Source organism: Monoraphidium neglectum (genome assembly GCF_000611645.1).
Source record: "Monoraphidium neglectum strain SAG 48.87 unplaced genomic scaffold scaffold01420, whole genome shotgun sequence".
NCBI classification, from domain to species: Eukaryota; Viridiplantae; Chlorophyta; class Chlorophyceae; order Sphaeropleales; family Selenastraceae; genus Monoraphidium; species Monoraphidium neglectum.
Window position 1 is genome coordinate 1 of NW_014012208.1, and position 13,783 is coordinate 13,783.

General features: G+C 66.0%; 5 protein-coding genes across 5 annotated transcripts; 3 read left to right on the forward strand and 2 right to left on the reverse strand.

The window, feature by feature from the left end:
* Positions 1-15: 15 nt before the first annotated feature.
* MNEG_7811 (hypothetical protein) lies at positions 16-626 on the forward strand (the record flags this gene model as incomplete). Its single annotated transcript, XM_014043712.1, has 2 exons — positions 16-120; positions 363-626. 2 exons carry the CDS (start codon positions 16-18, stop codon positions 624-626), a joined length of 369 nt encoding a protein of 122 aa, XP_013899166.1.
* Positions 627-3,379: 2,753 nt separating this feature from the next.
* Positions 3,380-4,430, forward strand: MNEG_7812 (hypothetical protein; the record flags this gene model as incomplete). Its single annotated transcript, XM_014043713.1, has 3 exons — positions 3,380-3,645; positions 4,016-4,109; positions 4,365-4,430. The coding sequence occupies 3 exons, from the start codon at positions 3,380-3,382 to the stop codon at positions 4,428-4,430; spliced, it is 426 nt and encodes a 141-aa protein (XP_013899167.1).
* A 557-nt stretch (positions 4,431-4,987) lies between these two features.
* Positions 4,988-6,593, reverse strand: MNEG_7813 (hypothetical protein; the record flags this gene model as incomplete). Its single annotated transcript, XM_014043714.1, has 5 exons — positions 4,988-5,104; positions 5,467-5,632; positions 5,783-5,922; positions 6,152-6,346; positions 6,588-6,593. The coding sequence occupies 5 exons, from the start codon at positions 6,591-6,593 to the stop codon at positions 4,988-4,990; spliced, it is 624 nt and encodes a 207-aa protein (XP_013899168.1).
* Positions 6,594-7,277: 684 nt separating this feature from the next.
* On the forward strand, positions 7,278-11,953 carry MNEG_7814 (peptide-N4-(N-acetyl-beta-glucosaminyl) asparagine amidase; the record flags this gene model as incomplete). The annotated part of the gene is made up of 10 exons (XM_014043715.1): positions 7,278-7,379; positions 7,700-7,854; positions 8,055-8,082; positions 8,355-8,542; positions 8,725-8,809; positions 9,069-9,143; positions 9,469-9,551; positions 9,807-9,897; positions 10,160-11,443; positions 11,705-11,953. 10 exons carry the CDS (start codon positions 7,278-7,280, stop codon positions 11,951-11,953), a joined length of 2,340 nt encoding a protein of 779 aa, XP_013899169.1.
* An 871-nt stretch (positions 11,954-12,824) lies between these two features.
* Positions 12,825-13,095, reverse strand: MNEG_7815 (hypothetical protein; the record flags this gene model as incomplete). Its single annotated transcript, XM_014043716.1, has 1 exon — positions 12,825-13,095. A coding segment is annotated over one exon (271 nt), but the record flags the coding sequence as incomplete, so codon positions are not given.
* Between the last annotated feature and the right edge of the window lie 688 nt (positions 13,096-13,783).

The following is a 13,783-nucleotide window of genomic DNA, read 5'->3' on the forward strand; positions in this document are numbered from 1 at the left end:
GATGATACGCGGCAGATGCTGGCGGTGAAGGGCCCCGGCGACAGCCTGGGGCTGCCGTCGCTGATGGAGGGGCGCGGCCAGGACCACCGGTGGCGCGTCTTCTGCCGCGCGCGGGGGGAGGTGCGCTGCGATGCTGGAGCCGGGCGCAGGGCCTCAAGGGAGGCCTGTACTGGGCTGGCCGCGGCCACCACCGCTCGACAGCCTGGAACGCCTGCCTGGACATAAAGCTGTATGTATGTACCACACACGTGTCCGCACCACCCGCGAGTGAGCACACATGTGCGCACGCGTACGCAGTACGTGCGCGCACACACACATCCACACACACACACACACTGCAACACACACACTCATACGCGCAGGTTACGACCATCACCGCGCGCATCAGGGACCTGCAGCAGCTGGTGCAGCAGCATCCTGACGTGGCGCCAGCGGTGCAGCAGATCGCGACGCAGCAGGAGACGGACATGGCCGTGGCAGAGGCCATGCGGCGCCTGAAGATATTCAACAGTTCCTCATCAAGCCTCCGGCGCAGCGGCGGCTGCGGCCCGGGGCCCGCGTGCGGCGCGCCCGCGCACGGCGCCTGTGAGCGGCCGTTGGCGCCGCTCGCGGCCGGCCGGGAGTGACGATCCCGATCACGCGCGCGAGAGAGAAAGAGAAAGAGAGAGAGAGACATTGCCCGCTTGCGCCGCTCACAGCCTCCAGACCCGGCCTGCATAAACACGTGCCGCCGGCCCTTCCGCCGCCGCCCGTTCCCCAGACCCGGCATTGTCCCGCGACACTCGGCCCCCCGGCCACTGCTTTTGCCGCCCGCCGGCTGTGCTTCCTGCAAACATCCCGCCGGCGTCTTACTGGGCTCACCCCGGCCTATACCCTAAAACGTGGGTCGCATTTGCAAAGCGCGCCGCCGCGCACGGCGCGCCGCGCAGCCGCGCGGTTCGCCTGCCTCTTGCGGGCAGCCCCGCGCGTCTGGGCGCCGTCTGGGCCGGGCGCCCGGCCTCTGCGCTGCTGTCAACGGTCGCGAGACTTTCTAGCCAGCACACCCGCATCGGCGCTGTTTTCCCTGAAACTTGGCCTGGCCCAACTCCCTTTCTGGGTTCCGCGCATGTGCCGCGGTCGCCCGTGGCACACGCACAAATGGGGTTTGGCCGGCCCGCAGCACCCGCTGCTGCCGCTGCGCGCCACCCATGGGCGCGGCGTGGGGCCACGCCGGCCTATGCCACGACGCGCCGCCGCAGTGCCTGCGAGCATTTCAAGAAACCGCCGTGCGGCAGCCCATGCTTTTTGTGCCCTTGTGACTATAGAGATGCCAGCATATGCGACCTTGACCAACCGCACACATGCAATGCGAGGGCCCATTCCTCACACTGCGTACCTGCGGACGCAACAAGCGAGCCCCTGACCTGCTCACAACTGCTGACGTGAAACTGCTGACTCCCATCACGACCGCAATACACCATTGTGCCTTCTCCCCCGCACGCGTTGCAGCCCGCTCGCCTCTGCGGCCAACCCCTTGCAGTGCCGGGTGGGTTGGCCCTTACGCGGCGCACCGCGCCGCACCTAGATGCATGCGCGGGGCCGCGTGCAGCGACGCATTGGCGCGCGGCTTGGTGAGGCCCTCCCTTTTTGGGGGCTCCCGGGCCCTGCACCCCTCATCTCAGGCATCACTATGGGCGATGTCCCTTGGTCTACTGCCCGCGCCCGCGTCCGCGCACCCAACCCGACCCCTGCACCACCCCCGCCATGCGTGCGCCTCGCTTGGCACTTTCTGGCCTGGGCCGCGGCTGCTGGGTGCTGCCGCGTTGCTGCGCAACCCCACTTGAATTGTGTGCAAGTCGAAGCCCCTTTTTGACTTCAACAGGGGTCAGTCATGCACCGGACACGTACAAGCGTTCTGCAGAGCGGCAGCCGCGCCGCGCAAGGTGCACCGCCGCCCCTGTGGCACCACGTTGCTGCGAACGGCGCTGCGTGGGGTTGCCGGAGCGCCCGCCTCAGCTGCTCGGGCTCGCTGTAGCCGCACTGCAGCAACCCCGCCCTCATTCCTCTTCCGCGCTCTGTTGAGGCGAGGACATCCATGAGACAGCTCGTGGGCGGGAGTCCGACGCATGGGCACGCATGCATCCGCTGGCGCATCTCTGGCGAACCACTCTTGTTGGCAACAAAGTGCTCCGCATTGCAAACAGGGCAGCCGTCTCCATACCCTGCCCCTTGCTTGAACAAAGACGGCATGCGAGGCATGCACTTCGCGTAGCGCCGTCCTTGCTGGGCGCTTTGCAGCGGCCCCGCGCTGGCGCCGCTGCTGGCATCCTGACAAGCCGTTGCCGGGCAAGCTCAACACAGCGCCCCCGCGCCGAGGTACCGAGCCACTGCCCACGCGTTGCTTTCCCTGCCAGCCCCTCCGTCCCGTCCCCTCTGCTGCTCTCCTTTAGTATTGCATATCCTCTCCAGCCTTCTTGAGAAGACTGTGTGTGCCACAGCTACGCTAGCGGCGCGCCAGCGCGTTTCAATCCCTCAAATCGACGCACATTCTCGTGTGCGCCTCTCATACCATCTCATGATGAGCCGCATGCTCGCCTTGCTTTTGGGACGCGCCTGCCCAAGGTCCCTGCCCACCAGCAAGTGGCGGCGCCCTCCTCAACCAGTCATCTGTCAAGCCGCTGCCCTTCCTCGCCTCTGAGCCAATCGCCCAATCCACATTGCACGTGTGCATGGCAAGCGCGCGCCGCACAGTGCCAGAGTGACACCCGTCATTCAGCTGTGTAATTTTGGCCGCGGTCTCCGTACTCATGACTATGGACAGGCTGATTTCGTGCTGCAAGCGTGTGCGGCTGCCGTGTGACGGTCCGCCAAATACAAGAGCAGCAGCCTTTGTACCAATGCTGCTCCACCGCCGGCAGACGGCAACGCGACAGTGCTGGCACACGGGCAGTTCAGTGGCTGGGGGCCTGGCCACATGTGCCACCGGGCGTGCGAAAGAATGGTGCCTGCTGCATGCAGGCAACTGGGCTGGTGGGCATGACAACCGAGGGGATCCTGCGCACTGCCAGGCGGCAGCTGCGCTGGTGACTGCCGGTTGTGTGGTAGTAACCCTACGAGGGCGGGCCACCACAGGGCGCCACCAGCCCATCCAAAGGTAGCCAGTTATCTTCTGCAAGCCATCTGAGGCACTGCTTGGATGATATCCCTGATGTCAGACCTCCCTGGAGCCGTGCATGAAGCTGGCGAGAAGCGTTTCCAGAACCGTCACTTCGCCACCATCACCGCGACGCCACGAGCCCGACACCCCTCAACACCTTGTTCAGCGCACAAAAACACTTCACGCTGGCTGCAGCCGCTTCATAGATATTTTTGTTGAGGATCGTTGCACAGCAGAGCAGCGATGGCGCTTCAGATGCGTGCCAGGCCTCAGATCGGCCTCGGTCGGGCGCCCCGCCTGACCGCGCCCCGCGTGGTGTGCAAGGCCGTGACTGAGGACAAGAGCAGCGTGGCCGACAAGGCCAAGTCGGTGGCCATGGCGGGGCTCGTTGCCTCTCTGCTGCTCGGAAGTGCCATCGCGCCCGAAGAGGCCCTGGCCGCGCGCTCTGGAGGCCGGGTCAGCAGCTCTGGCTTCTCCTCGAGGCGCGCGGCGCCTGCGAAGGCCGCTCCGTGAGTTTCCTGGCGTTGATCACGAGACCTCAGCGGGTGCCACGCACGCACGTCTCCCAAGGACACCGAACTCACAACAGTTTCAGTCGGTCTGCGCAACTTACGCCTGGCAGCTGCTGATGCTACTGCAATGGGGTGTTGCAAGCGGGACGCATGCGCCTCGCGCTGAGGTGCTGTGTTAGGCCACCACTCGCCGGCGTGCTGACGTGCCTTCCCTTCCATGCGCCTCCCGCATCTCTGTATGGAGCAGCAGCCGCGCGTCCACCACGACTGTCAACAGCTACAGCACGACTGTCGTCGCCGCGCCACCAGTCGTCGGCGGGTTTGGTTACGGCTTTGGCATGCCCTTCTTCGGCGGCTGGGGCTACAGGCCGACGTTCCTGATGCCCTTCCCCTTCTTTGGGGGCCTCCTCCAGATCGTCTTCCTGCTGGTGATCGTCAACGTGGTCTTCAGCATCGTCAAGGTGGGCAGGGTGTGCCGACTGGGGCCCTGGGGTGTGTTGCTGAACCGCAGGGGCCCTGATTTCAGTCGGTTGGCTTAGCAGGGCACTTCAGCGGCTTGCTGAGTCGTACACTCGTACGCAGCAGGTGTTGAATGCCTGCCCGATGAGCAGCAGACAATTGACTGCATGTCATTAGCAAATTAGAGAGATTTATAGCAGTAGCCCCGGCCTCGCAATAATTTACGAGCTTTCACATCGTCACTGCCAACCTCACAGGGTGCCGTCAACGCCGCGAACTCTGCCGGCAAGAAGAAGGAGGACGGTGACTGGGACCAGCTGTGAGCGCGCTAAACCGCAGTGGAGGCCCTGTTAGCCCCCTTGACGTCGGGCGTATGCCTCCCCCTTTACCTTTTTGCCGGCTGCCCGCTGCTGTGGCTCCCTTCCCCAGCCGGAAGGGACACTGGTGCTGCGACCGCACCGCGCCTGGCCTTGCCTCTCGAGTCTGCTGTGCTGACACCCACCCGCTCTGCTGAGGGTTTCGCTGTGTGTTTACGTCTGCAACCCCATGTTGCGCTATGGTGTGCTTTGACGGAGGGGAGAGGGGACACGTCTCTCGCCGGCTGGTAGAGGTGTGCAATTTGTAATCAGGTATCAGTCCACTGGCTGCATCGCTTGTCTAAATTAAACCCATGTACTATGACTGATGTGATCAGTGCGAACACCATGCACGCACGCAACGGCAGTGGCGTGGCAGGCGCCAGGCTGAGCTTTCATGGTGTCTTGCGCTGCATCTTACAAGTGGCAACCTAACGGACGACAAAAAGGGTGGCCCAGGTTTGCAGCAGGAAGGGGGCAGCCTTGCATGTATCCGCCTTGCCCCCCAGGCCTGCTAAAATCCCTCAGACCAGGGTTCGGTTCACGAAGTTTGCAAACTTTGAGGTCTTGCTGTACTCGTACGCGACGCCATTGGCGGAGAGCAGCGCCTCCAGCTGGGTGCGCAGCGCCTCCGGCTGGTCCTGCATCATTCGGTGCAGTCAGCGGGGTCGGCAGGGTGAGGAGGGTCGCGTGCATAGCCGCCCTGGGCGGCTGGTTGCTTTGTGCGCGACATGCAGCAGCGGGCCGTCGCAGCTGGGTGGCTAGTGATGCTTCCGTGGCCTGTCTGCCTCTGCAGCGGTGCCCACGTAGGCACACAACACTAAAACACACACACACACACACACACACACACACACACACACGCATGCACACACACATGCATGCACACACACAAGCGAGTGCGAGCTCACACAAACATACATGCACCAAAGCCAGACTTGATTTTTTGGATAGGAATACGTGCATTTGACACACCACATGCATCAACACAGGGCCGACCCACCGTCTCGCACTCCAGCTCATACAGCGTGCCCCAGGGGTACGTTGTCGCATCCAGCTCAAGCGTGAACCCGCGGCCGCCCTCCGGGCCGCCGTGCGGCGCCCACGAGAATTCACGCCGCAGGTTGTCAAAGCCGCCCAGGCACACTAGCGACGATAGGCTGTATTGGCTGCAATGTGAAGGGGGGGAGGCGCGTGCAAGCCAGACATTTCAGAACAGGTCGGTGACATCATCACACCGATTATTGCGCACGCTGCGGTCATCAACAGAGGCTGCATTGTGTCGCGCTTGAGCGCCCGTCAAGTCCCGCGGCTCCCACCTGGCCAGGTGCCGCACGATCTCGCTGTCGTGCGCCAGCAGCGCGGACGGCTCGGCCACAAAGCGCCGCGCGGCGGCCGGGTCCAGCTTCTCCTCGGTCTCAGGGGCGCGGCCGATGCCGTCCTTCAAGACCTGCTCGCCCTGCGCAACAGGATGAGGCGGGGGCAGCTCACTCCCGTTCAGCGCCGAACGGGCACTGACGACGCAACAATGGTTTTGTGATACTCAAGGCAGCAGGCTGGTTGTCGCGCTCGGCCTGCCCCCGCCACTCCCTCATAGCATGTCGGACGCCGCAACCACCTGCGGACGCTGGGCCTCTGAACCCCCAAACAAGTCTTCTCAAGCCCGCCCGCCTACGCACCGCCCCCACCTTGACTGTGAGCGTCGCCTTTTGGTCCCGGTTGTAGAGCCGCACGCGCACCACCACGCGCCGCGCGTTCAGCTCTCCCCCCGGGCCGTCGAAGAAGAAGTTCTCCTGCTGGTAGACAGCGCCCGCGCCGGGCGCGAGGGCGCGCTGCAGGCGCTCGTAGTCATCCTTGCTGGCGAGACGCAGCTTTATCTCGACCTGGGGACAAATTTTGTGTAAAGTGCGCAGGGAGGAATGATGGGATGCTGCTTGCGCGAGTGCTGGGGCCGCCGCAGCAGTTGTCGTCGCAGGGTAAGCTGCAATGTGATTTACGGGTGTGGCAGGCACAGCCGTGCGGCGTACCGTACATGATCGAGCAAAAGTGGAGCACGCCTTGCTGCTATGAGAGGGGGGCGGGCCTCCAAGGCAAATGGGGCGGCGGCTGAGCACCGCAGCGCACCTCCATCCCGCGGGCGCCCCCGCCGGCGGTGGCGTGGGTTACTTGCGCAGCCCTATGCGCGCCGCTGCTGACCGCTTGTCCTGCAGGGGGTGGGGCGGAGGGAGTAGGCACAGCGTTGAGCTCTAGCACGGGCAGGGCCCTGTATGGCTGCGCCTGGATCCGTGGGCCACACTGCCTAGGCTGGATGTAACACCTTCGCCACTCCCACCTGAGGCGCTCCGTCCGGCGGGAAAGCCCCCGGTGGCGCAGCCGCTGCCGCCGCCGCCGCCGCTGCGGCGCGCTTTGCTTGCTCGTACTGCGCGCGAGCAAAGGCGGGCGGGGGCGAGCCGCCTGCTGAGCCTGGCAGCCAGCAGGGCCGGCGCGCCGCTGCACAGCAGCATCAGGGCGAGGAGCGTGCTACGATTGGAGCGCTGTGGAGGCGTGCCTCTTCCTTGTCCTCTGGGCGAAGCTCAATCCTCGTAGGAGGACGCTGCAGCATCTATAATATGATGCTGGATCCACTCAGCTCAGATCTGAAGTCAGTGCCTGTTACGTATTGCAGTGGGTGAATCAGGTTCAATGCCGTGTCTTACTTGCTTGGTTGCTTCTGAAAGTGAAACAAACGACAGAGGAGCGCTGATTTTTGTGTTCAGTGCAGCTTGCGTGGATCGACAGTCGCACGTTCCAACGAAGGGACGAACAGTGAGCTGAATGGATTCGGACGCGGCCCTGGCCGCGCTACTGCAGCTTGAAGAGCAGCAGCAGGCGGCCATCGTGGCTGCGATCGAGCGCGACCTGCACAAGTGCCGCTCGGTGCGGGGCGGTGGGCACGTCGACCAAAAATGCGTACTGGTGCTTGCAGCCTAGGCTCATGCACACCATGCATGCAGAAAAAGAGAATACCAATAAACATGCAGCCACAGGGCGCCGAGCCCGCCTTGACTCGCGGCGAAGCGAATGAAATACCCTATACCTGGGCTGGTCGGCGCCTCGGTGCCGCTGCAAGCTTGCACAACTGGCGACGCCCCCTCCCTGAGGCACGCCTTGGCAGGCTAGGATCCCGTGTCTGCCCCTGGTTCCTCCGCCTCTCACGCGCTGCCCCCTGCTTCCCCTCATCCCAAACCCCTCCCTAGTGCGAAGACCCGGGCGCCCAAGCGGCGGCGCTCGAGGCGATGCCCCTGGCGCGCCTGCGCGAGGAGGCGCGCGCCGCGGTGGCCCTCAACCGGGGGCTGGGGGCGAGCATGGAGCTGGGGGAGACAGAAATTCTGGTGCAGAACATGGCGCAGTGGTGCGTGGAATTCGAGTGGGCGCGGGCGGCCAACAGCTTGGCGGCGGCAGAGGTCGGCGCGTAGTCTCACTGCTGTGTTCGAGAGGGTGCACGTGGGGCCCAGACCGAGCAGCTTCCGCATCCACGCTGGGACTGAGGCATCGCCATTCGCATCTGATCCGAGGCATCACCATTGGCGTCTGATCCGCCGGCCCCAACAGGTTCAAGGGGTCGTTCTTCTCCTGGATGGTGAGGCCCGGCCGCGGCAGCAGCCGCACAGGCCGCCGGCTGCCGCGTGCCCGCCACCGCCCAGCCAGCGCGCGGCGGCTGCTCTCGAAGTTCAAAATACGTTTTTTTTCGTGAGAGGGCGCCTCGGGAGCCAGGCAGACCCGAGCGTGGCCTCGGCAGGAGTGCAGTCGCCTTGCCCCGCGGCGCCCTGGGCGTCACGATGCGCCCGACACAGCGCGGGCCGCGCGTCACCCTGACTTTGCTTTTTTTGGCGCCCCCCGTCTCCCTCCCAGGGGACCTCCGCGCCCTGCGAGGCGTGCGGCGGCACCGCCGAGTCGCAGTCGATGCTGGAGCCGCTGCCTGAGGAGGCGGCCGCCGGCGCGGGGCGCGTGGAGGCGTTTGTGTGCGCGGCGTGCGGCGCGGTGCTGCGGTTCCCGCGTTACACAGACCCCAGGAAGCTGCTGGTCACCCGCAAGGGCAGGTGGGCGCGCCTGTCGCCATCCCAACGCCCAGCATCTAGGATGGAGTAGAACCCATTGACTAGCACCTCCCAGTATGGCGCATGCGGCGACGTCCAGACACCGCCTCAGGCCTTCAGGAAACCCCCGGAAACGCGCACCCCGACGCCAACACGCCCGCCGGGCCGCCGCCGTCTTTTCCCAGGTGCGGCGAGTGGGCGCACACGTTCCTGCTGCTGCTGCGCGCAGCGGGGCTGGACGCGCGCCACGTGCACGACCACGCAGACCACGTGAGCCCGCGCATGCAGCATGCGCGGCCCGCGCATCCCCCGCGTCGCGAGCGGCCAGCTCCCGGCGCCCACGTGTGCTTCGAAGGGATCTGCGCGCGCCAACCCCGGCCAAGAACACTCTGCCTGCCCGCACCCCATAACGTGCACTCAGCTGCTGTGCCGCCTGCCGGCGCCCTTCGCTTTGCCGACGCCCACCCTGCATTTCGGCCGCTCCTCGAGTCGGCTTCTAAGCGGTTTCTGCCTTGAATTTCCTCAAAAGGTGTGGGTCGAGTTCTACTCCCATCACCTGGGCCGCTGGGTGCACGTGGACCCCTGTGAGACCGCCTTTGACACGGTGGGCCGCTGGGCTGGCGACCTGGGCCGCAGCAGCCGAATACGCACGCGAGCGGATGGGTCTGCCGGCGGCTTTGTGAGCAAGTGCATAGTGTGTGTGTGTGTGTGTGAGTGTGTGTGTGTGTGTGTGCGTGTGTGCGTGTGTGCGTGTGTGTGTTGATCGGCGGGAGCACATGCATGCATGCACGTGTTCTCTAGATACAACATTTCAAATATAACTAGATACGTGCTTCACATCACACGGCACCCTGCTTCGACCTTCCCATTCCATCAGCATGCCACCCACACCGCGACCTCTTCTGCCCCCCACAACACCCCGACCCCAGCCGCTGCTGTACGAGCAGGGGTGGGGCAAGAAGTACGGCCTCGTCATCTCATCGGGCGTGCATGGCATCGCCGACACCACGAGGTGCGTCCGCCTCTCACAGAGCCGCGCCGCTCCAAACCCCGCCGCGGCGGTTCCGCTGGCCTCTCTGGAGCGTTGCCGACGCGTCTCGCGTGGAATGGTGGGGCTGCCACCCAACTAGTTGCGGCGTGGTTCGAGCTGCCTGGGATGGTCGTCGTCGTTAGCGTCAATTATGCGTGTCGAGCCCCCCATGTGCCCTTTGCTGTGACTCCGGTGCGTCGCCAATGTTCCGCCCCCGTGCCCACCCGAAACTCAAAGGCGGTACAGCAAGGACCACTCGGTGGCGCTGCAGCGGCGGCGGGAGGACGAGTCCCTCAGCGCCATCACTGACGAGTTCATCGCCCGGCTGGTGGGCCTGGACGCCCCGATCAGGGAGCGGGGCCGCGCGATACACATGGATTCTGACGACCAAAGCAGCGCTCGCCCGGGCGCCTGTCATGTGCATGGATCACAAACGCATGCGCGAGGTGGCCGTAGCTGGGGCGCTTTTTTGTTGTTTTCACTTGACATGCGCACCGTGCGGCAGGCCATGGGGGGCCGAGTCTGCCGCATGCACGCGCCGCCGTTCACAGCTAGTCGTGACAGCAGTTTCCTCCTATCATGCCACGCAGGTCGCCAGCGTCAACCAGCGGCTGCGCGCCGACATGCAGACTCAGCAGAGGAATGATCTGATTGTGAGAGACCTGGCAGAGGCGATGCAGCTCATGATGCCGGAGCTGTCGATTCGAAAACGGCGGAAGGACAAGGCGGCGGCGCCGGCGGGGGCTGCGGACGGGCAGCAGGCGGGGGAGACCAGGGCGGCCCCGGTGCTCCCGGGGCGCCTGTCAGGGCCGGCCGCGTGGCGCACAGCGCGCGGCGAGGCGGGCGCCGCGGGGGCCGGCGGCGGCGCCCCGAACGGGCCGCGGGCGGCGCCGCCGGCGGGGACGCCGTACGAGCTGGTCAAGCCGGGGGCGGCTGTGCTGGCGCCCCTGTACGCGGCGGCGGGCCAGCTGTTTGGCTCGGAGGGGGCCGCGTGCCGCGCCTCTGGCCAGAATGGGCGCGGCGAGGGCGCGGCGCTGCTGTTTGACGGCTCCCCCGCCACCAAGTGGCTCGACTTTGGCGGCGGCGGGGCCGGCGGGCAGGCGTGGGTGGAGTTGCGGCTGCCGGCGGCGGCGGGGGCGGCGGTGGTGGCTCACTACTCTCTAGTGTCAGCTGGGGACTGCCCTGAGAGGGACCCCTCACATATCTTGTTGGAGTGCGTCCCGGCCCGCGCTTTGGACGAGGGCGGCGCGGCCGGCGAGGGCGCGAGCGGCAGTGGGAGCCAGGGCGGCAGCGGGTCGGCGCCAGCGGCGGCGGCGGCGGCGGCGCCAGCAGCGGCGGAGGAGGGTTGGGTGGCGCTGGACGAGCGGCGGGGCGTGAAGTTCGCGGCGAGGGGGCAGCTGCTCTCGTTCTCTGTGTCGGCGCCCTGCCGCGTTCCCAGCCGCCGCTGGCGGCTGCGGGTGCTGGCGGCGCGCGACCCGGCGACGGCGAACTCTGTGCAGCTGGCGGGCTGGGAGGCGTACACGGCGGGCGGCGCGGCGGTGGCTGCGGCCCCGCCGGTTGGGGACGCTGATGCCTGTGGCAGCAGTGAGGACGCCGCCGGCGGCGGCGGCGGCGGCGAGGGCTACTTGACAGCCGACGCGCGGCGCGCGCTGCGTTCGATGGCGGCGGCAGCGCAGCCGGCCTCGGCGAGCGCCGCCCCGTCCGACGGCGCGGCGGGGGCTGCAGGCAGCGGGCCTGCGGCGGACGCGGCAGGCACGGGCGCGGGCGCGGGCGGCGCAGGAGACGCCGCGGCGCTGCGCCTGCTGCGGCGCGTCGCCGCAAACCTTGGGGCTGAGCCGGCTGATGAGAAGTTCTTCCAGCTGCGGGGCGACAAGGTGGGGGGCAGCGTCGAGGTGGCAGGCGCGCCTGCTACGAACCTGCGCCGCTTCGTCCAGCCTGGTAGCTTTGCATCAGCAGTTGCTCGGCTGTCCTTCGTTTCCTGCGGCGATGCGTCCCTGCGGACTCGCTGTCTTGGCCGCGGCTGCCTCCTGCTGACCGTCCCGCAAACAAGCCTGAAAGCGTGCTGCAACCGGACACATGAACCTCCCGCCCCGCCACCACAAAGCTCGCCCTTTTCCCTCCCTGCGTCACCCCAGGTCGCCGCCCTGCTGGAGCGCCCCGCCTGCCTGGCCGCGCTCCTGGCAATGGGCTTCCGCCCCGTCCTCCTGCCGCCCAGGCCCGGCGGCACGCGACAGCTGCCTCGTTCAGAGGCTGGGGTCCACCCGTCCGAGGTTGGCCTGATCTCAGATCACACAGCAGCGGAGGACAGCGGCAGCGACGGGCGCGATGCGGCGCAGCGGGCGGCGGCGGAGGTGCTGGCGCTGCTGGGGGCAACTTGTGCATGAGCAGTGAGGAGGGGCCACAAGTGGCCGTTGGGGTGTGCACAGTGGGCACGCTCGCAGGGGCGAGGGCAAGGCAGGGGATTGAATGGTGGCCAAAGTGAATTTGTGCCTTTCATGAAGAACCAAGCGCTTGAGTAGGCGTTGCTTTGCAACGCTCCTTTTCGCAGTGTGCTGGTGTGTTTGGTGACCCCTGCACCCTTTGCTGTTCTTGCATACAAATCCCAGAGCTGATGAAGGACTCTTGCAAACGTGCGTGTGTATGACTCCTTTGTTGTGGCCCCCTTTACCTTTTCCATCCAAATTGGACATGGGTATAGGGCGCAACTGAGCGACTCGCTGGGCGGGGCAACGTGGCCTGTGAAGGCTGCGCAACCAAAGGCTCAGCAGCTTGCAAGGTGTATGCGCGTGCGAGTCTTCGCCGCCCTCTCGAGCTTGTGGGGCACAAGGGGCGGCTGGCAGCACCTTCGATGCAAGGGCGCCGGGGGGGCGCAACCTGTTCAGGGCAGCTTGCTGCACGGGTGGTTGACTGGATGGCTGCTTTGATTGGTGCTAACTCCACCCTTCCCAGGTGGAGTTCACCTTGCAAATTCAAGCAAGCAGAAAATGGATTTACTTGGCGCTGCTGGCATACCGTTCGGCTCTCCACCAAGACGTGTGTGCAAAGCAGAGGACGCAAAGCCTCCAGCAAGGGGCGAGCACAAAGACAGGCAACATCCCCCCCACAAGTGGGTCCACACGCCAGCCTCTGAAGTCTGCGGCGGCGCAGTCACCACAAGCCAAACCAGCTGCTGTGGGTCAGATACTGAGAAAAAGATACAGGGTTACGATGCCAAAGCTAATTAAACTATCAAAGGACTTGAGCGTGGACGACGCCTCAATAGGTCCCTCTCAAGGAGTGCCACTTCACCAGCACCGCGCGCCGCAGGTGCGACACCCCGCCCGCCGGCAGCCCCGGCGCAAACACGTCGAACCCCGCGCGCTCGAGCGCCCCCAGGAACTGCCCCGCCAGCGCCCCCGGCAGCAGCACCGCGGCGGCGCCGCGCGGGAGGCGGGGGGCGAGGGCGCGCGCTTCTGTCAGGTGCGCCCTGGCTGAGCTGGCCAGGTCCAGGACTGCGTCCTTCAGGGCCTCGCTGGCAGGGGGGCCTCTGCACATGCGAGCGCACGCGTGTGCAGACATGTGATTTTGGTGTGTGAGGATGTGTGTGTGTGTGTGTGTGCGCAGGGGGTGAAGTTGGGGGTGGGGGTGTTGCCTCTGGGTGGGCACGTGCACAAGTGCGTGTGGTTGTGCGAAGAAGGGGGAGAGGGGCATGATCCATGCTGGGCAGGCCCCAGGCGCGCGGCAGGCATGCAGGAGTGGGCACGCAGTATCGGCACGCTGAGTCGCCCCTGGCTGTAAGGGGAGGGCTTGCTGTATGATGCGTCCCCGCGTGAAACGAGCAGGTGTGGCGTTTCGTTCCGCCGCCGGACCTGAACATCTCCTCCTGAGACACCTTGTGGCGCGCGCAGACCTCGAGGGGCAGCAGGGAGCGGCGTTGGGTCGCCTGCGGGGGCCGGATTGTCCGGGGAAGGACCGTCGATCCTCCTCTGAAAACAGGACATCATGGGGCATGCGCGGCTTTGTGGATTCAAGGCTGGCATGACAGTGTTCGGAAGCCGTCAACCGCGCCGGCCGGGCACACGCTGATGACACGACACAGCAGTCACAAGGCAGCAGCGAGGCACTGCGCCGGGCGTTCCCTCGGCGGCCCGCTCAGTCCGCCAGGTCGCGCAGGCGGCGGGATTTGGGGGGGGGCAGGGGGCGCGCCTGGTAGGGGGTCCCCCTGAGGGCGAGGG